The sequence below is a fragment of the Sturnira hondurensis genome, unplaced genomic scaffold (assembly GCF_014824575.4).
Source record: "Sturnira hondurensis isolate 20B ecotype Veracruz unplaced genomic scaffold, ASM1482457v3 Scaffold0020038, whole genome shotgun sequence".
Taxonomy (NCBI): Eukaryota; Metazoa; Chordata; class Mammalia; order Chiroptera; family Phyllostomidae; genus Sturnira; species Sturnira hondurensis.
This window is the reverse complement of record NW_028092669.1, coordinates 802,764-823,810: the sequence shown is the minus strand read 5'-3', so window position 1 is coordinate 823,810 and position 21,047 is coordinate 802,764. Positions and strand designations below refer to the sequence as shown.

Below are 21,047 nucleotides of genomic sequence, written 5' to 3'. Positions count from 1 at the left end.
CACCTTAAAAGGGGGATATGATAATAGTACTGGGGAGGATTGAATTAGCTAATAAATATGAAGTTAGCATAAGGTATAAGCTGTTTTTATTCCCATGTTAATTTCAGGGAGAATGCTCACTCTCTTGATTTAAAGGATGATTAAAAATGGCTAGGATTCATTTAAAATGTTTCTATCCTTACCTAAAATTGGAATTACAAGACGTGTTAAATTCTTATTTTTAAGGTTCATATTTAGTGCTCTTTGAGATACATGTGTCAGGCTTAATGCTAGATACAAGACTAGAGTGAACTCAGATTTAAAACTAAACACACAGGTTATTTTTCTTGTGTTATAACAGGAGTGGGAGGAAAGGTGAGGGCATCAGCAGCAGCTGGGAACAGATGGGGATGCCATCAGGAGTCCCACTTCTTTCTCCCCAGGCGACCTCTACTCATGGATCCCCTCTCTCCTCTTATCCAGGCTTTGTCCATGTGGCAGGAACAGGACCACTATGTGAATATTGTCAGGGCTGGGCTCACGTAATCCTGGTGCTCTGACAGACTAGCAGAGAGAGCTCCGTGTTGGCCTGACCTAGTTGATCATATGTCCATCCTGATTGCCTGTGGCCTGGGAGATACAGTGCTGTGAGGAGTGGCCAGACCACCCTGCCTCAGTGCCCAGGGAGGGAGGTGTGATATGACTAGAGCCTCTGCAGAAGCTCATGGGCCTGGGTAAAGTAGTTCCCAAAGAAAGGAAGTTTCCATAACTTCTTTATGATGGAAAGAAGGGAACACAAAACTGACAGAAGCTAATAGGTAGGCACTCCCTGCATAGGAGGGAGGGAGAAGAGGAAAGGGAGAATGAGAAAGGAGAGATGAAGTTTCGTTCATTTTTTAAAGGGGCAAATGTTGATGCCTCGAGAAAGGAACGTCCTCTTACAATATATTGGAGTTCCCCTTGCAGTCAGCGCCAAAGGGGTAGTTTGTCACTTTGTACATACAGGACATTAGATACTGGAACTTGCTCTATAGACTGACATAAAATGACATTTAGTCCAGGGCTTGTTTCCAGCCTCTGGTCTTTGTAATCCTCCACAAAGATTTCAATTCTGTTGTTGGGATGTCTGTGCTCTAAAGCGGAATTTTTTTAAATTGTAGTCATTTCTAACTACATCTAAGAATGCAAAGGAAAAATCCCTCTTATGGATCGTGTCCATCCCTCTATGGTATATATTTTCTTTTTGCCGTTATTGCTGTTATTTGCTTTTTTCCTGAAAATTATAACATGCTTTAGATTTCTCCATATTCTAAATCTCATTTAAAAAGTGTTGAATCAAGGAAGTCTGCCAACTCTTTTTGTTTTCCCTACTTTTCTCTCCATGTTGGACTGCTCTAGCAAAGGAGAATAATATTACCTTACCATGTAAAACATGGTTAATGGCTTTAAAAGAATTCCCCAGCAACTGAGTAATAGGCTGCCAAAAATATTCTTGGTGCCAAAGGATCTGGATATGTCTGTTCCATTTACTGTGTTTCTCCTTTCATCATGACTAAGTGCTCACAAAAGACATAAAAACCTAACCTTCTAGGGTATGTGGTGTTTGAGGGAAGAAACTATTTTAATATATCCAGTACTATACCTAACATATATCGATGACTAGCAAAGTATCAACAGCAAACAATGATGGATGCCTATGAAGTGTAAGAGGCTCAAATTATTAATTAGATTGATTTCCAGTGACTAGAAGGAAGCCATTTCATTGTCTGTATTGTGCTTGGTTGAGTGGCTTCATAATACTTATTCTAAGGATTTCTGGAAGTCTTGCACCAAATACTTTTAAACTGTTCTGCCTGTTTGAGTAATTTACTTTTCTCAGAAATAAGAAGGTGAAACCTATTTCTTAATTAAACCCCCATGTTCTAAAAGCCTGATAGTGCAGTATAGCATTTATTTTTATTTTACTTTGATAGGAAATTGAGTCTATTAAAAAGGATTTTTTTAATTTGTTTAAAATTAATTTTGGAATATATTGAAAAAATCTGAGAAAATGCAAATGTAGAAAATTTTGAAAGGTGCTTCGTTTCTCCCTGGAAGCAAGAAAAGCCAAGGAAATGAGCATGAAAACCTATTCCCCTCCAGCCTCACCCCCCACCTTCCCCTAGACCCTTCCTACTTGGTCTGTGCTCATACTGTCTGGTTCCCACTTGGCAGGAGACTCTCAATCTCTCCTGCTTCTTAGTTTGGGCCAGGCCTTCACCATCTGTCCTGGAACACCATGTGGTTTCTGACTCAGGCTATTTCTCCCCGGTGTGTTAATTGTTAGCCTCATAGGGACAGGATAATTGTGTTCAAAGAATTCCTGAGATAGCGACTCTTAATTGTTTTGCATGTGACTCACAGGATAGATTACATACATATGGAACTCATTCCTCTGGGCCCTGGGCCATGAGAAATTCTTGGGCTGATTAACTAAAATTCCATATCATTTACTCTAATATGCTTCAGCAAAGCATATTGGAATTCAGTTGGTAAGAGTAACTTTATCCAAGGAGATAAGCCTGAATCTGCTTTAAATTTGGATGTGTGTGGGTATATAATTTGTATCTGAAACTTAGTCCTTTATTATTTAAGAAAAATTTTAATTCTCTATTATAATCACCGAGTATGAACCCAAACCCCATGGTAAAAAAACATGTTTGTGCTGTCTTGGGCCTGGTTCAGTCCTCAGAAAAGACAAAAGGGGATGGACTCACATGAATAAGTATGAAGGACACATGGACAATAACCAAGACGGGGGGCGGAGATGGGAAGGGGGTGGGGAGCACTGGCGGGGTGCAGGGATGGGAATACAAGAAAGAAAACTGTACTTGAACAAAAGTTAAAGAAAAAAAAAGAAAAAAGAAAAAAAAAGACACTACTCCTGCATAATCTTCCATGTTTCCAGACAATCTGTCTAATCTGGAGACACTAAGTAGCCAACTGAAGATAAAATATGTGAAGCAGAGTTCTCCAGAAAGAAACATACACAACATCTTAATTTATTGTGACTCTAGGAAAAAAAGCAGGGTAGCTTTTTAGGTGCCTCTGGAGACCAATGCTGAATCTACCACTTCCTGTTTGCAGACCTAAATTGTGCAGAAAGGCAGTATTTATCTGCTGTGATTATCAAGTAACTAGTACAAAGTACAATGTATAAATTTAGGGATACACGGATGTTTACTCGAAATAGTTACTGAAATCAAAATATTTTTGCAACTCACTGAATATCAGGAAAATATAAAAGTATGGGTTAAGCACAAACCCTTAACTTTTCTATAAAAATATTTTTATACTTAGCTGTACTTAGCTGTATTGGATATACTGTTCTTCAAATCATGTCACTTGAAAAATCATTTTTGCATTCAGAAGACTTCTGATTAAAATATTTACTTTAAAACATAAAATGTTAATCTTGTGCTTCAACATTAGTGAGATAAAGGCATGGTGTATAATGCGTTGGAAATTAAGAGTGTTGTTTGGGGGAGAAAAAGTTTTACCTATAGGTTCCTTTGTTCCTCTGGCTAGTCTAATTAAACTAACAAAATTCACATTAACAGGATAAAAACCAATTTAATTTTATAAATATGGGAATCTAAAAGATAAGACACTCCCAGATAGTCAGGCGATTAAGATTTATATATTACCTACTGTGGTCTAAGGAGAAGGAGGTATGGGTCTGAAACTTCACAGGGGAGGAAGAGAATTTATGGGGAGATGGGAAGAGCAAGTTCCCGGTACACAAATGCAGAGGAGTCTTTCTGCTGTAAAAAGAAGTTATCTTTGGCAATGCTTTTTTCCTGGTACAGGCACTAGTATCTCAAGTCTTTTAGGCAGTTAAGGGGAAGGTAAAAAGAAAAACTTCCTGTGTATTCTGTTCCTTATAAATAATCATCCTAAAATAACCCCATGAAAAAGAGACAAATTTTCCTCACTGACAGTGTCATCTGTTTTTTCATATACTACACAAAAGTAAAAGTTGAATTTTAGGGAGTACAACTTACACTATTTAGAGAGTACATTATGCATTTATTTTTTTCTTTTTAAAATATATTTTATTGATTATGCTATTACAGTTATTCTATTCCCCCCTTCATTCCCCTCCACCCTGCATGCCTTCTCCCCCACCATTCCCCCCCTTAAGTTTATGTCCACGTGTCTCAAGTTCTTTAGATTCTATATTTCTAGTACTATTCTTGCCCTCCCCCCTGTCTATTTTCTGCCTACCATCTATGCTACTTATTCTCTGTACCTTCTCCTTCCTTCTCCTCCTCCCACTCCCCTATTGCTAACCCTCCATGTGTTCTTCATTTCTATGGTTCTGCTCCTGATCTAGCTGTCCTTTTGGTTTGCTTTTGTTTTAGGTGTGGTTGTTAATAACTGTGAGTTTGCTGTCCTTTCACTGTTCATATTTTTTATCTTCTTTTTCTTAAATAAGTCCCTTTAACATTTTATATAATAAGGGCTTGGTGATGATGAACTGCTTGAATTTGATCTTATCTGAGAAGCACTTTATCTGCCCTTCCATTCTAAATGAAAGTTTTTCTGGATAGAGTAATCTTGGATGTAGGTCTTTGGATTTCATGACTTGGAACACTTCTTTCCAGCCCCTTCTTGACTGTAAGGTCTCTTTTGAGAAATCTGCTGACAGTCTGATGGGTACTCCTTTGTAGGTGACTGTCCCCTTATCTCTTGCTGCTTCTAGGATTCTCTCCTTCATTTTAATCTTGGATAATGTAATTATGATGTGCCTTGGTGTGTTCCTCCTTGGGTCCACCTTCTTTGGGACTCTCTGAGCTTCCTGGATTTCCTGGAAGTCTATTTCCTTTGCCAGATTGGGGAAGTTCTCTTTTATTATTTGTTTAAATGTTTTCCAAGCCCTGACTGGTATAGCTCAGTGGATTGAGCGCAGGCCTGTGAACCAAAGGATCGCAGTTCGATTCCCAGTCAGGGCACATGCCTGGGTTGCAACCCTGCTGGGTTCCCAGCAGGGACCAGTTCCCAGCAGGGGGTGCACCAGAAGCAACTATACATTGATATTTCTCTCCTTCTCTCCTTCCCTTCCCTTCTAAAGATAAATAAAAATTAAAATTAAAAAAAATAAATAAGTTTTCCATTTGTCGCTCTTCTTCTTTCCCTTCTGGTACCCCTATAATTCGGATGTTGGAATGTTTAAAGATGTCCTGAAGGTTCCTAAGCCTCTCCTCATTTTTCTGAATTCTTGTTTCTTCATTCTTTTCTGTTTGGTAATTTTTCTTCCTTCTGGTCCACTCCCTTGATTTGAGGTCCAGTTTCCTTTCCATGACTAGTGGTTTCCTGTGCATTTCCCTTCATTTCAATTAGTTTAGCCTTCATATGCTCCTCTAATTTGTGACTAAAATCAACCAGTTCTGTGAGCATCCTGATCACCAGTGTTTTGAGCTGCGCATCTGATAGGTTGGCTATCTCTTGGTCGCTTAGAGTTATTGGCTCTGGGACTTTGAGTTCTTCTTGAGCCATAATATTTTAATCTGTTCGCACCTGTTATGTATGAGGGGTGGAGCCGTAGGTGTTTGCCAGGGTGGGGCAACTCAGTAGGTGGGTTGTGATGCTGTATGTGGGGGTGGGGTCAAAGAGGGGCAATGGTGGTCCCCTCTGCTGCTTTCCGCTGCTGGGGCCTGTGTGGTCTGTCTCACTGCTCGCTCCTTCTCCTGGTTTATTGATCTGGCTGAAGAGTTCATTTTTGTCAGACTTCCGTATAGTTCAATTTTCTGTGTTTTGGTTGCATTTCTGTTACTAAAACTTTGTTGTCTTTAAACTTGGTTGTGGGAGGAGGCAGAGTGTTTCCACCTACACCTCCATCTTGGCTGGAAGTCTGCTATTTATTTTTGACAGGAGAGTTTTGCTCATATTATTCTGAACCAAGCACAGACATTTAGAGAATGATTTAGTGAACTACTACCTTACCACAGGCAAGTGGGGAAGAGATTTGTCCCATTAACTCCTGATGTGGAATGCTCTCTTAAAAGCCATTTGGGGACTGGAGGAAAGTGGAGATGCATCCTAGAGAAAACAAAGTCTTCCACTGAGTTAAAACCAAATCCTAGCAGGGTGTGCAGAAATAGAGCAAAACTATCTGGATACTTGATATGCACTGATTATACTCCTTTCTTTTGTTATAGGCTCGACATGGGAAAAGACATTTCGGCAGATTGGCTTTGAAAGGTAAGTGGGGTTTTGCATGTTTCCACTTTTAACTTAGTAATGTCCTACTTTATTCTAAATAATTGATTGATTATAAATTAGTGATATTGCTACCTCTACTTCAGTAAGTGAGTTTGTGCTTTTGGGTAAGTCATCATTTCGCCCCTTGAGACTCGGTTTCTTGGTAAAGCAGAGGTTTGCATTATAAAATCCTTGCCTGCAGTCTGACAGGAAATGAAGATTAAATGGAGCAACACTTCTTAGAGAATTATAGGAATTAGAATTTACTTTCTTCTACCTTATTCACCTCGTGTGTCATATTCAGTTATATAGTTTTAGTGAAGATAAATTTTTATTTATACTAATATCTTTTCAATTATTAAAAATTTTAGACATTAGATCTAAGTGAAAGGTTGAGATAACGTCACTTTTTAAACCCTCACCAAAGGACATGTTTTATTGATTTTTAGAAAGAGAGGAAGGGAGAGAGAAAAAAACATTGATGTCAGAGAAAAACACTGACTGGTTGCCTCAACACGCACTCCAATCGTGCATCAAAACTGCAGCCTAGGTATGTGCCCTGACCAGGATCAAACCTGAAATCTTTTGGTGTATGGATGACACTTCGACCAGCTGAGCAACCTGGCCAGGACAAGATCATATTACTCTTAAGCATTTCCACACCTGCATCTCTCCCCAGAAGAAAAAATGTTCCTCATGATAACATCAGAAAATGTAGAAGTAGGGTTGATAAACTTACTAAACCACCTGCTCTTGGAATTGAATGGCAGCATATCAGACAGATCTCTCCCAGTAGCAATTATCATCTCATATTGAATTTGCGATGTCCATTCAGCCATAGGAAAAATGAAAAGTAGTTTCAATTTTTTCATCTAAAAGTAGATTTTGACTAGTTCTTTTCATCATATTGAAAGTGTATTTCTATGTATATTGATCAAGCTGGCAGAGTGCTTACAACATATATAAGAATAATATATTTTAAAATGAGTTATTTCTCCAATAGTGAGAGAGAATAGCTCATCACTAGGCCAACTGTGATAGAATTTTTGTACCATTTTAAAATAGTTTCAAATATTTATTTATTTTTCTATATACAGTTCTACTCAATCAGTACCATCAATTTTGGGTCTCACAGTATGTTCTCATAGTTCTTGAGGCTACTGTGGGAGACTGGCCTGGATGAGCAGATCCTACAGGTGAACTTAAAATAAAGAGTGGAAAACCAGGTGCAGCTTCATTGCATGGGAAATCTTTTTCCAAAGTATATTTCTCTCCATCTCCTTTCACATTCTGAAAAAGTGTCACAAGTACACAAAAGGAGAGAGAAAAGAAACTTGAATGTCACATATCCATTCCCCTGGTTCAGTAAGATTTTGTCATACTTGCTTTACCTAGTTTTTTGCCTGACATATTTTTTTAAATGTCAGACATTATGTCATTTTGGCCCTATGTAGGTCAGTATGCATCTGAAAACATGGGTGTTTTCTTCTAGAATTGTAATGCTCCTATCATACCTAAGGCAAAAACAATAAATCCTTAGTATTTTTTATCACTCAATCAATGTTTGAATTTCCTGACCATCTCATAAATGTCATAGTTTGAATCAGCACACTACTAAATTTTATAAATTCCATTTTGATCTCTCAAGCTTCTTTATTCAGATGGTTTTCCCCAATTCATTTTGAGTTTCTTCACATCATTGACTTCTGAAGAAACCAGCTCCATTACCCTGTAGAATGTCTCATAGTCTGTATTTGTCTGTTTGTGATATTGTTTTTGCTTTGCTTATTATTCTATCCCCCTATTTGTGTAAACTCAAATTGTCCTCTTTCAGTCATTGGAAACAACTTCATATTGACTTTTTGTCCTTTTGAAACAGGACTACTGGTCTTTTACAGTTTCCATGTTTCTAGCACAAGTCGGTAGATGTACCGAGTCAGTCATCCTCCAAGGAGCCCTTCCTTCTCTATGGAGAACAGTATTTGGGGACAGTAATCTAAATACTAGGGGTGCTCATCAATTCTGGCATGGCACTGTTTCTGGGCCTTTTCAATAGATGGAGCTAGGAAGTACCTTTCCTTAAGAGAAATAAATCCTGAAATCATAGAGTATTTTCTATTCAAGTGTAACCTTTCAGAATTTTTAATTTCTTTGATGTTACACGTTTCATTTTAATGGAAATATATTTTCAAAATAATACTAACAGTAATATTACAACAGGATCACTGAGTGAAGTTTAAAATTTTTTCACTTTGTATAAATTTTATATTTTATTAAAATGTAAGATAAAAAAATAAAAACTAAAGTTGCCTAAATGTCTTTATGTTTCTATGTGGCAATGCCACAAATTTTATATATATTTAAAAATTATATATGTATATATATAATTTGGTTCACTTGTTTTAGAATCTTTTTGATTAACAGATTTTTTCTTTAATTTAATTTAATTTTTGAATATATATAACTTATGTCTCCAAGTACAAATTATATGATAGAGGTTTTTTCAGAAAAATGTCACATTCTTTCCTTTCCCTTGTGTCCTGTTAATTCTTTCTTCTACCATGTGTTACCATATGTATTAGCTTTTGATTTAACCTTCTGATAGTTACTTTTGCATATGCAAACTAATACTTATTATACCTGTATTCTTACGCTGCCTTGCATGAAGAGTATCATATTAAATACATTCTTTGGCATTTCGATTTTGCTTTTACCAAGGGTATATCCTATAGACCATTCCACATTGATGTATATAGATGTTCTTCACTGCGCTAACCTGCAGATGGCGTCACTTTGTGTGGATGAACAAAAGGAGTAGAATTGGTCAAATAAGGGATCTTATTAGTATAAAGCTTTACTAATAATTTCAAGGGTACAAGTAATCAAGGGACACTGATACTGTAGGGAAAAATCTGGAATTTCCCGTGTGGGTGCCCAAGTCCATGCTCTCTGGCTCAAAGTATTAGATGAGGTTTCTAATGAGGCTTCCAGGTCCCTAACATTGCAGACAATATTTAATTTTGCAGCTTCCCCAGTTTTATACCTAAGAAGTTTGAATAGCTCATATGATATTCTCCAGGGTCAAGCTTCATAACTCTATGGATTGAAGATTTGTTTCCCATAACATGCTAAAACAGGGATTTCCTGCTTGAAGCATTCCATTGACAAGAACTGGTTTATGAGAAAAAATTCATTAATCTATTTGTAAAGTGATCTAGTTAATATTTACAAGGAGCTTAAACCAGCTCAATTATCCTTTTCCCTCCCCCATCCCCAGTGTATTCCTGGTAATCAAGAGGAAAATGGACCACAGACCATTTGCTTTAACTCCGTCTTCGGTACCTTATGTGTAGACATTTAAATTGTTTCCAGTCTTTTGCTCTTTAAAAAAAGTTTTGTTAAATATTGCCAAGTTTTAATCCCTAGAGTTTAAATAATTTTCACTCCCATCAGCAAGGCATGAGTATAACTATTTTGCCAAGAACTTTGCCAACAGAATATGCTGTCAAACTTGAGATTTTTGCCAATTTGACAGGTGAGAAATGTATTTCCGTGTTCTTTTAATTTGTATTTATCCTGGGTCATTTTTTCATTGAATAAAAAAACAGGTTGAGATTTCTTGCTGTCTCCTAAGTGAAACACTTTGGGCAAGAGCTTCTTCTAAAATGGTTAAGGATTCATTGATCAACAGGATGTGGCAATTGAAACATTTTATTCCCAGCTTACATGACCTTGACTTTCTGTTTACTTGAATAATGACTTAATGCAAACAGTGATCATGTTCCAAAGCACTATGTTAAATCATTTCTAGTCTGTACAACAACCTCATAGACCAGGGATCGGCAGACCTACTATAAAGGATGGATCGTAAACATTTTGGGCTTCATAGGCTATACATTTCTGTTCTATTTTCACTTTTGCCACTGTAACTGAAAGCAGCCATAGATAATAGGTATGGCTATACTCCAAAACAACTTTATTAACAAAACAAAAACAGGTAGGTGGCAGAAGTTGCCTGTTGGCCCTTGGTGACCACCACAATAGACTATGGTCACTATCTCTCAGGTAAAGAAACTCAAAGAAAAGCAAATAGTCTACCCATGTAGAACCATCCATCTTGACCTGCATTCAAATAAATGTTTGTCTGGTTTCAAAGACTAAGGTTTTTTACAATAAACCATACCAAATTATAGAATTATAGGTCTTTTCCATTTTGTGTTGTTTTACCTTTTTCTACTCCTATATCTCTAAGGACGTAGTCCCAAATCACAAGTTTCATTGGCAGTTCTCATCTTATGAATATTTTAAATAAACCCAGGCAGTATAACTTCTATATTATTGTATCTTCCTAAAATGTTTATGTTTTCAAATAGGTGTACAAATAAAAATATTACTAAGGAATCTATTCAGTGATGTGCTTTGCTTTTAGATTGTCATCTCAGTTTGGTAAGCATCTTGACTGTTAGATTTAATGTCATCCTTTGTTTTTCCATGTCACCCGAGAGTATTCTCTGCATTGTATGAACTATCTTAAAATATAAAACAGATATTAACCTTTGGGACTATTGTGCAGTTACAGTTGCAAAAGCTGTATTAAGCAGTACTGCCAAATATGGCTTTTTTTTTTCTTCTCAAGTTTAACCTCTTCTTTCTCTTAAAGGGAATTTCATTATATCTTAAATGAAGCTATTTGGTTCTTTAGAGCAATTGTGAGACATACTGATCCTTTCATTGCTGTGTTCTTTGAAGTTTGCCCACCAATCTATTTGCTGGCTGATTACTTAAGGGGACCATATCTAGAGGAAAAGTGGCTGTGTCCGCTAAAGCTTCAGCTTTCTCCAAGGATAAGAATGCAAAGATATCCTCTGTTGTACTTTTTGCAACTGAAAGAAAGACCTAGGGATTGGCACTGCTGTCACTTTTTGCAGTAACATTTGCCATGAGATGGTGTCCAGCTATTCACTTTCCGGAAATTTTGTGGTCATATGCCTTATTTAAGAATAAATACACATTGTCACAGTTTGTAGGGCTGGATTCATGATGATGTATTATGTTCACCTTCAGAACAGCCACCCTAGCCTCTCTGTGGTGTATAACCAGGAGTTTATTTTGGGACTTGCAGCACTGTGCTGTAACAGAGAAAGGGTATTGTAGCACCACTCTTGGTGCTACAATACTGATAACTACATAATGAAAGAAGACTCAGTTGTGTTATATTATTTTGTTTTTATTATAGGGAAAAAATATGTGTCTAACATATTTTAATTTCAATTAGAAAGCTTAACTTTGTGCAGATTTTCTAAGCCTATGAATATAAGTATTTCCAAGTCATATTCATTAATTTTGGTTAAGGCAATGCAGGTGGGCATTTCCCTTCATTTTTAAAATTTTTTCAATAATCTTTCTTCTTTTTTATGTATTTTATTGTTGTTCAATTACAGTTGTCCCCATTTTCCCCCATTAGCCTCCACTGCCTTATCCACCCCCTACCTCACACATTCAGTCCTCCCTGCTGACCCGTTGTCTTTGCCCATGGGTTCTTTATACATGTACCTTAACTTGACCATTCCCCTACTTTCCCCTGTTATTTCCCTCCCCTCGCCCCTCTGGTCCCTGTCAGTTTATTCTTTATTTCCATATCTTGGGTTCTATTTTGCTCACTTATTTGTTTTGTTGATTAGGTTCCACTTGTAGGTGAGATCATATGGTATTTGTCTTTCAACACCTGGGTTACATCTATTAACATAATGCTTTCTAGTTCCATCCATGCTGTCATGAAGTGTAGGGACTCCTTATTTCTGGTCTGTAGCATTCCATTGTGTGAATGTACCACAGTTTTTTGATCCACTCATTTCCTAATGGGCACTTAGGTTGCTTCCAACACTTGGCTCTTGTAAATTGTGCTGGTATGAACATTTGGATGCACAGATTCTTTTGAATTTGGGTTTCAGAATTCTCAGGGTATAATCCCAGCAGTGGAATTTGCAGGTCAAAAGGTGGTCACATTTTCAGTTTTCTGAGGAAACGGGTTTCCATACTGTTTTCCACCATGACTGTACCAGTCTGCATTCCCACCAACAGTGTACTAGGGTCCCGTTTTCTCCACAACATTGCTAGCATTTCTTCCTAAAGTCATTGATACTTTGTATATTTTAAATAAATGTATCAGCTAGGGATTGACCCAATTGTTCAGTGTTTCTTCCTCACTTGTGCAAAATCTGATGAAGAGGCTAGACAACTCTTACAGAGCAGCCTCCCCTTGTTATGTCCCTATTTGGCTTCAGTCTGTAACACTTCTTTCTCAACATGGTGTACCTGAGTTTGATTAAGTGTGGAAGGAGAGGATGAAGAATTGCACACTGGATCTTAAGTGCTTCCACCTCAAAGTGGCATTTTTCACTGCAACTCACAGTTTATGGCCCAAAGCAAGTCACCTTGCTAATTTAAAGGGAAGGAGAGTTGTCACTCTGCCATGTATGCAGAAAGGGGATAAGAAGTAGAAAGCTGTAGTAATATCTATTAAGTGTCTATCACAATAAGCTTTGAGTAAGGTCTGAACATGGTTTTCTCTTCCCAAAGCTACACTTTTCATCTGAGACAAAATATTTCAGCAAGTAAATAGACAGTTCTTACTTTCTGGGAAATCTTATTGCTGCCTATCTAAAACTAGCAATCTTTTACTGATCTCTCACCTATTTTTAGTCAAAAAGCAATGAAATTATTCTTAATAAATATATATAATCAGCACAGTACCTCAGATTTCATCAATATTGACAGTATTGTACATGATTCTGTTTGATGCTCTACTTGGATTGTGGAATAAAATATCTTGCCCCTCCAAAGAATAGGTTAAAATATAAATCATCCTGAAAAAAAGCCTGCTATGATGAAACACAAATACTCCTAGGATTTCCCCCCCCCCCTTGTATGCATAATTCTAAAGGCATGGCTACGACCTCTGGGGAAAGAGAAGCCTTCCATTGCCTGTCTGCTATCAGCCTTGTCTCTCTGCATCTATTTTGTGGGGAGCTCCCACTCACTCTTCAAGTTTTAGACATTATTATTTTGAGAAAACATTCCTGATGACTTACTTTCAGAATCCCACCTCTTATAACTTTTTACAGTTCTTTGGTATGGTGCTGGACATACTGTATTGCTGCTTTTCTCCTGTGTTTCCCTTCCTTTGGGCCATGAAGGATTGGGCTGTCTTGATACCCTAGTGCCTTGGGCGCTGCTTGGCATGTGCTGGCTAATCAGGCCTATGGTGGGAACTTAAAAGAGGCCTTGATAGGGAAGTATTCACAGATTTGGTTGGAGAGTGCTCGTGAAAGAGTGGGTCTCTGAGACAGGCAAAAGACCAGGATCTCAACATCTGATCACCACACTGCAGCAGCTGGTAGGATAGGGCAGCCTGCAGCTAGAGCTGGCTCATCCCTGTCAATAAAGGGAGGAAGAAGTGACTTTATTCTGTGTGCCAGTGGGAACAGTTGCTCACTGTAATGACTTTTACATCAACAACAGAATATTTCTGAGTCTGTCCTCTCAAACTACTGAGTCTAATATTCTGAGCTTGACACCAGCTGCTCCTCATGTAATAGGATGGAGAGCCAGTTGGGGATAGGGGCCGTGTTAACAAAGGCACCTTGCCTCTAACTCACTTAGATTACCAAAGTGAAATGATTGGACAAAGAAAAACATGAGTGAGAATCTGATTCTGTGGCAACATTCTTAGCAAATGTTTCTGAACTGTGTGTCTCCCATTCCTGCCCACAGCTCCCTTCAGGACACTGCAGTTGTTTATGCCAAAACTCCACCTCCACCCAGAACCTTTCCCAAACCTCACCAACTACCACACCTCAAGGCCTCTATTCTGTCTTCCCACCACCTCCTGTTTTGGAATAAAGCCACCAGATGTGTTCATAATCTTGAATGTACTTTTTAGTGTCTTACGGGATGGGGTAAAAGTAGATTTATAGTTGTGAGTACACAAAACACAGAGTTTATTCTTGTATTATCGTTGATTAATTATTGTATTATTCTCATTGTGAATAAATGAACTCCTACTTTTGACACACCCCTCCCCAAATATATTAAACTTATGCTTCTGAGGGCTGGACATGCGTCTTCCCATCTTAAAACCTGTAGTGGTAATCCAGGGATTGGCAGATAATAGGCATTTTTTTAAAATTTGATAAATAAATGACCATATAAATAAATAATAATGTATCATTACTCTGTTTGCCTAGCACTTACTTTCATGGAATATGCTTTTCTTTATAAATTGTACCTTCTGTTGGCCTTTCCTTTGGAGAATGAATAGATTCCTTGGTAAATTGAAGACCAACTATTAAATTATTTTATATCCTCCGGTTTTATGTGTGACTCACTAGCTATGTAATGAAAATGCATGCTGTTTCTTTGGGTAATGTTGTATGAAATGTTGGGAAAGAATAAAAAATGGTTTCATGATATGCTTTTCTATATGAAAACATATCTAAAAATGACATGTGAGAAATCAACTGTGATAAAAACAAAGATATTAATTTCTATATTACTTCTATGATTTTCTGAAGTTTTGAGTTAAGGTTATAAGTCTGTAGCATAAAATGGATAATTTGAATAACAATTCATTTAGATTAAGTATATTGCCTCTCTGAGAAGCATACACAAGGGAAGAAAACATTATATTCAAAATATTCAAAATATTCAAATCATACATTCCTATGATCTTTTTGGAGTCCATGGAGCTAAATAAAGGGAATCCTTGTTGGGATTCAGTAATGTGTTGTCAAACTTGTAGCTTATTAGTCCACAGTGTTTTTGCATATAAAAGTGCACAATATAGGTTTTTTATTTAATGGTTTCCCTCATTGTTGTGTTGGCTTCTTGAAAGCTGAGCTTCTAAATGCTTTAGTTCTCTGAGACTGCATATGAATATTCCTGGAAATACTAGAAAGATATTTTAAACTACAATTGAAAATTTCTGTCACAGTTATTTATATTCAGGAAATGACTAGACAAAAAAGGATGTTCTGTATTTTGGTGTTTAAAATTAAGCCCAATTTGTTTGTGTATTCATTTATTTAAACATTTTCAAGCCTCCGCCCTGTGCCCACTCCTGGTCTAGATTTGGATTTTCTAATGAACATGACCAGGAGAAAGAAATTCAGATTTTTGGAAAACCTGGCACATGCTGGCCTCACTGCTAAATGCTTTGCTTAGTATGCTAATTCTGACAACATTCTAGAGTCTGGATCTGCTCACTTATGGTGCATTAACTAAAAATCTCACACCTTAATGACTTACAATAGCAATTCCCAACCTTTTTGGCACCAGGGACTGGTTTCATGGAAGACCATTTTTCCAGAGACCGGGAGGGCGGTGGCAGATTGGTTTCAGGATGATTCAAATGCATTACATTTACGCTCACCTCCTGCTTTGTGGCCCAGTTCCTAACAGGCTCAGATCAGCACTGATATATGGCCTGGAGGTTGGGAACCCCTGACTTACAGAACCAAAGTTTTATTTCCTGCTCATATTAAATGGCAGCTCCAAAGGCTGTGGATAGACTGAGGCTCTTCTCTAAGTGCTTTATTCATTCTGGGGTCCAGCCTGAAATAGAGCTTTTACTTGGTATAAACCTTCCTTGTGGCTGGGAAAATTTCCTATGGTCAAGGCTAACAATTACTCAGATGGGACATATGCCACTTCTGCTGACTTTCAGTCGCCTAAGCAGGTTACATGGCCAACTCCAAGGACAATGGGCAAAAAAGCATGCTTCTCTCATGGAGTGCACTGTAAGTCACATGGGAATTGGCTAGAGATGTATACTATTTTTATAGGAAAGGAGAGTGTCTAGTTGGATAAAGTGGTTTAACCTACCATACTATACCATCCCCATTTTACAAATGACCAAAGCAAAATCAGAGTGATTTAGTACTTTACTCAATACCATATAACTAGTGAATGTCAAAGGCAAGATGTGAACTAAGTTTTGTGTGACTATACCTTCCATTTACTCACAATCCACCATGCCAGCATTTATTTATGATGCTTTATGTCAATAAACATTTATTGAACACACATTATTATAAATATGTTGGAGGCTGAGATAAGGGGACATGGTCTTGTCTTTTAGAAGATACTAATATTTGAACATAAATATAACAGTGAGTTGCATGCTACCATTTTGTGCAATTATTTGAAATGCTTTTTTGCAACTACTATGTACAAGGTGCCATTATAATGATATATGCAGTACAGAACTGGAGGAGAAAAGGATGAGTCTATGAGCATGTGTGGTGGTAGTGGGGTGGGGGTGTTGAGGTGAGGCCTAGCTATCTACTTGTGGGAAAAAGAGGAATTATCTGTGAAAGCTTGACCTCAGGGGCTTCCAGGACAAGATTTTGAAATATTATTACACTGGAGTTTATCCATCAGATGAAGGCACAAATGAGAATATAAATGATAGGGGGAACAAGATGAAAAACACATCAGGAAGTACCTTACAGTTAATGCTGAGTTTGGATCTTATTCAGTGATACTGAAGGGTATAAAACCTGGGGAAGATATTGTTAGGTATGTGTCTAGAAATATCAAATGGGCAGCAACAGAGATGAGAAGATGAATTAGGTGAACAAAAAAATCAGCTAAAAATCATTGCAGAAGTTCAGGAGAGTGATTACAACTGTCTGAACCAAGGCAGTAACAACTGAATATGACAGAGGGATGTATACCAAAAGTGTTCCAGAAAGCAAAATTTGAAGTTACAACTTGGTGAATGATTAGGTGTGGGTGTGTAAGAGAAGAATTTTTCTGGAATGGACCACACCCAGTCCATAAATTCTACCTTATAGCTGCCACTACCTCCCAATCTAGTGTTTGTGGCAGTCTACTTCTATTCCCAGGGGTTCTCTAGTTCCTTAGAAATTTTCTCCATTGACATGCAGAGCAGCCTGGAAGAGTCTGAGATGAAAGCCTCAGAAGCATCAGTGAGCAACAGAAGTAAGTGGACAGATGCTCCAGCAGCCATACTCAATCCCACGGACAATCCAAAGCACATTTCATAGGATTCTACAAAAGCTTCCTAGAAACTCCTTACAGTAGTGAGTCATTAACAATACACTTGTGTGGACTTCTCTCTCTTCTCCATTGCTCTCTGTCACCTTCTCTCACTTGTACTTTACAGTAGGGCTTTCCAAATAAATCACCCACACCCAAGGACCTGAAGTAAGATACCAGTACTAAACTCTCTTAACTGATACTAAACCAAAAATCTTGGATAGTTTTATCTCTGGCCTGTGTTTACTCTATGAAAGTACAAAATGCACTATTATTATTTATAACATTTTTATCTTCGTAAACAATTATAAACTTTTAAGATTTGGTTCATAACTCTTTTTTTTTGGAGGGGCAGTCTTCATGTCACAGATCCCTAGAAAACTGATGAAAGTAATAGACTCAATTTCCAGAAAAATGCATATGCACACATTAAAAAATTTACATGGAATTTCTGGGGATCCAAAGAGCCTCTGAAGCACAACTCAGTCTAAAGGATCTGTTTCAGATAAAGATAGCATATTTCTTTCCAAAATTATAAAATCTACAAAAGTTTATTTTACTGCCTCAATAACCTGGAAGCAGTGAGCAATATAAGTTAAACATGGGTCACAAAATTATGCAATTGGAGAGCTCCAGGAAGCATAGGGAACATCTTTCTTCTTTTGCATGTGCTTATACTGAGGCATAGAAAAATTAAGCAGAAGTGCTGGAGATAGGATTTTCTTAAAAATGGGTATAGGTCAAAGTCCAGATCTGAATTTACATTTAATAAATCCAATGGTATGGAATTTTATTACTAATAAATTTGTTTTGGAACCATTTAATAAGAATAATTAGATCAATAATGACAATAACAATATTCAGCCAAGTACTACAGACAATATTGTGTATGTATCATCTCAATTAATCATTTCAATACAATGAAGTGGCTATTAACACCATACCAGTTTATGGATATAGAAACCAGGGCTCAGAACACCTCCACCCAGTGATCATGGATCTTATAAGTACTGCCGTCTTTCCTTAACCCAGGCAAATGCATTCTAAACCCCCAGTGGACACCTGAAACTATGAATAGTATTGAACCTTATATGTACTGATTTTCTCTATACGCACATACATATATACATGCATACATACAGCCTTTTCATTTGAAGAATGCACTCTCCAACTTCTCTTTGGATATCTATCTTCATTGCCAGCATCACTACTCTTGTGCTTTGGGACCATTATTAAGTAAAATAAGGGTGACTTGAACTGCTCTGAGTGACTTGAACTGCTCTGTGATACTGCAGCAGTCAATCTGATACGTGTGATGGCTACTAAGTGACTAACAGATGGAGAATGTATACAACATGGAGACACTGGACAAAGGAATGAGTCACATTCTGGGCAGGGTGGAGTGAGATAGTACACTACTCGTAGTGGTGTGCAATTTAAAACTTATGAATTGTTTATTTCTGGAATTTTCCTTTTAATATTTTCAAACCACAGTTGACATAGGGTAATTGAAACCATGGAAAGTGAAAGGAGTCAGTACTGTGGCAAACAGTAGATTTAAACTCAATACTACCATGTACCCTGCTTTCTTGCCTTAAGCTATAGGGACAGTGGTCAGATATAGCTCTATTGTTCCTTGCTCTAAATTCCCAGTTTTCTGTGTGTATATATGCACTTGCATATATACAAATATATATATATATGCATAATAATATGCATGTATTAACTAAAATAGATAATTCACCTTCCCTGCTTCATACCCATCTATAACTCATACACAGTCCAGAACCCTTGCTTATCACACCATCAGAAAGAGTAAATAGAGAGCCTCGAGACTCCAAAAGTGGCCCTTGTGGTGGAAACATTTGCAACTATTCTCCTCATATAAAATATAGTAAACACCTCAAGTACTTGTGCCTTGATATAATGAAGCAAGTTTGGAAAAACACCAGAACATCAGGTCCAAGAGAATCACATGAAATTGATTTTTCCTCTATTGCACCATCATTCTTTGGCATTTGCTCAGCTTATATGAAAGTAAAATTCTGCTTTCTCAAACAAAGGTAGTGTTCATATATCAACTATTCTTTGGCACTTGTGGACTTGTTTTTTAAATAAATCCTTTCTTCCTCTCCCCTTTTTATTTCCTTTTAAAAAGTAGAATCAAGCACAGTAATAATAACATTTTCCATAAGCATTTATCCAGCCAACTCAGATTATTGCTAGTGGCTGACTGGAGCACTCAGTTAAAAGAATTTTAGGCAAAAATGAATGCTGTGATCACGTAGGAGAGAAGTCTGCCCTGGAGGGGGAGGTGGGAATGGAAGCACATTTGTCTCCATTTTCCATTCACAATGAGACTCTAAATTTTGCCAGGGTGATCATCCTCATATTCCCAATTTATTACATCAACACTTGGCATCAAAATGTGTGTGCCAGACATTTGCAAGGACATGATGACTAGCAGTCTCCTTAGGCACCATTAAAGAAAGTGAACATGTTAAAACTAAGACCAACTGAATGATTTTATCTTAGTCCAAATAAAGTACTGGCTGACAAAGTACACCTATAAAATGACCAGAATTCCAACTTAGATTTTATTTAAACCTATTTATAGGTATTTTGAAAATAAAAAAATATATAATTATATCATATAAAATTATATATAATTTAATAATATTAACAATATTATAATTTATGTTATAAATTATTGATAACATCAATAATTTATAATATTATAAAATTATATATATAATTTTACCTGATCTCAGGTAAAACTTTTACCTTTCATATAATACTCATGCCAAAACAGAGCACTATATTCATGACTGATGGCTTAGCATGATGCTGAGTAGAAAGTAGACACAAAGTAATACTAGTTGCACTGAATTTCACGAACAGTCTATAAGCTAGAACTGTATCTTAAAAATGTTTCATCTGCTTAACTGAGGACTTATAGAGTTTGCATCAGCTTGCCTGAAAATCATTCTATAGCAGGGAAAGCTTTGAAGATGGAATATTTTATGAAGACAGATTAATCTCTCTCTATGGAGGAAGGAATGTACTTTAAAAATACCTAAATCATTGACTACATAAAAGAATTTGTTACCCTCATTCCAGAAGGACCATATGAAATAATTACAATTTGTTGGTAACACGAATTGTATTTTTCTTTGATGATAAAAGTAGCATCTCAGATGTCATCCATGTACGTTGAAACTTGTTTAAAGTCATTAGAAATGGAAAAAACTTAATATTATTCAGTAACACACACATGAGTAACCAGGATGTTGGCATAAGCAGTGATGTTTAGTATTTTTAGTTTTACACATGAGGGCCTTAGGACTTGGGAATCAATTCTGTATCCTTCTATTGCTGCAATGAATTAGGAATCCTGAGAGGCTGAGTATTTATTTATTTACTCACTTATTTATTTATCTATTGCAGAAGAACTTACCTGAGAACCATATAATTCTAGACTCATCCCCCATAACTCTTGTGACATAGTATATGGTGAAAAGAAACAAACAACATTAACTTCCTCTTCAAATATGAGGTGGAGGTGTTAACTAATAGATCAGAGCAGTTAACTAGCATCATAGATTGTATATTTCTGCTCTCATCTCTTGAGCAATGAAGTATCTGACAGAGTGTCATTCACAGAGCAAATGGTAAATGCTGATCAATTAATGAGTCAGGAGCCCCAGGAAGTATAAAAAGTAAATGAGAGTAGCCAGAGAAACCTCAGACAGAGTTTCAGATGG

General features: G+C 37.0%; 1 protein-coding gene across 5 annotated transcripts in view; it reads left to right on the top strand.

The window, feature by feature from the left end:
* PIEZO2 (piezo type mechanosensitive ion channel component 2) overlaps positions 1-21,047 on the top strand; it is a 524,101-nt gene that overhangs the window by 239,172 nt on the left and 263,882 nt on the right. For all 5 annotated transcript variants that reach the window (XM_037028556.1, XM_037028560.1, XM_037028559.1 and 2 more), the window contains exon 4: positions 6,180-6,222. In XM_037028556.1, the coding sequence (XP_036884451.1) occupies positions 6,180-6,222 (43 nt within the window). The remainder of the gene's footprint in view (positions 1-6,179; positions 6,223-21,047) is intronic.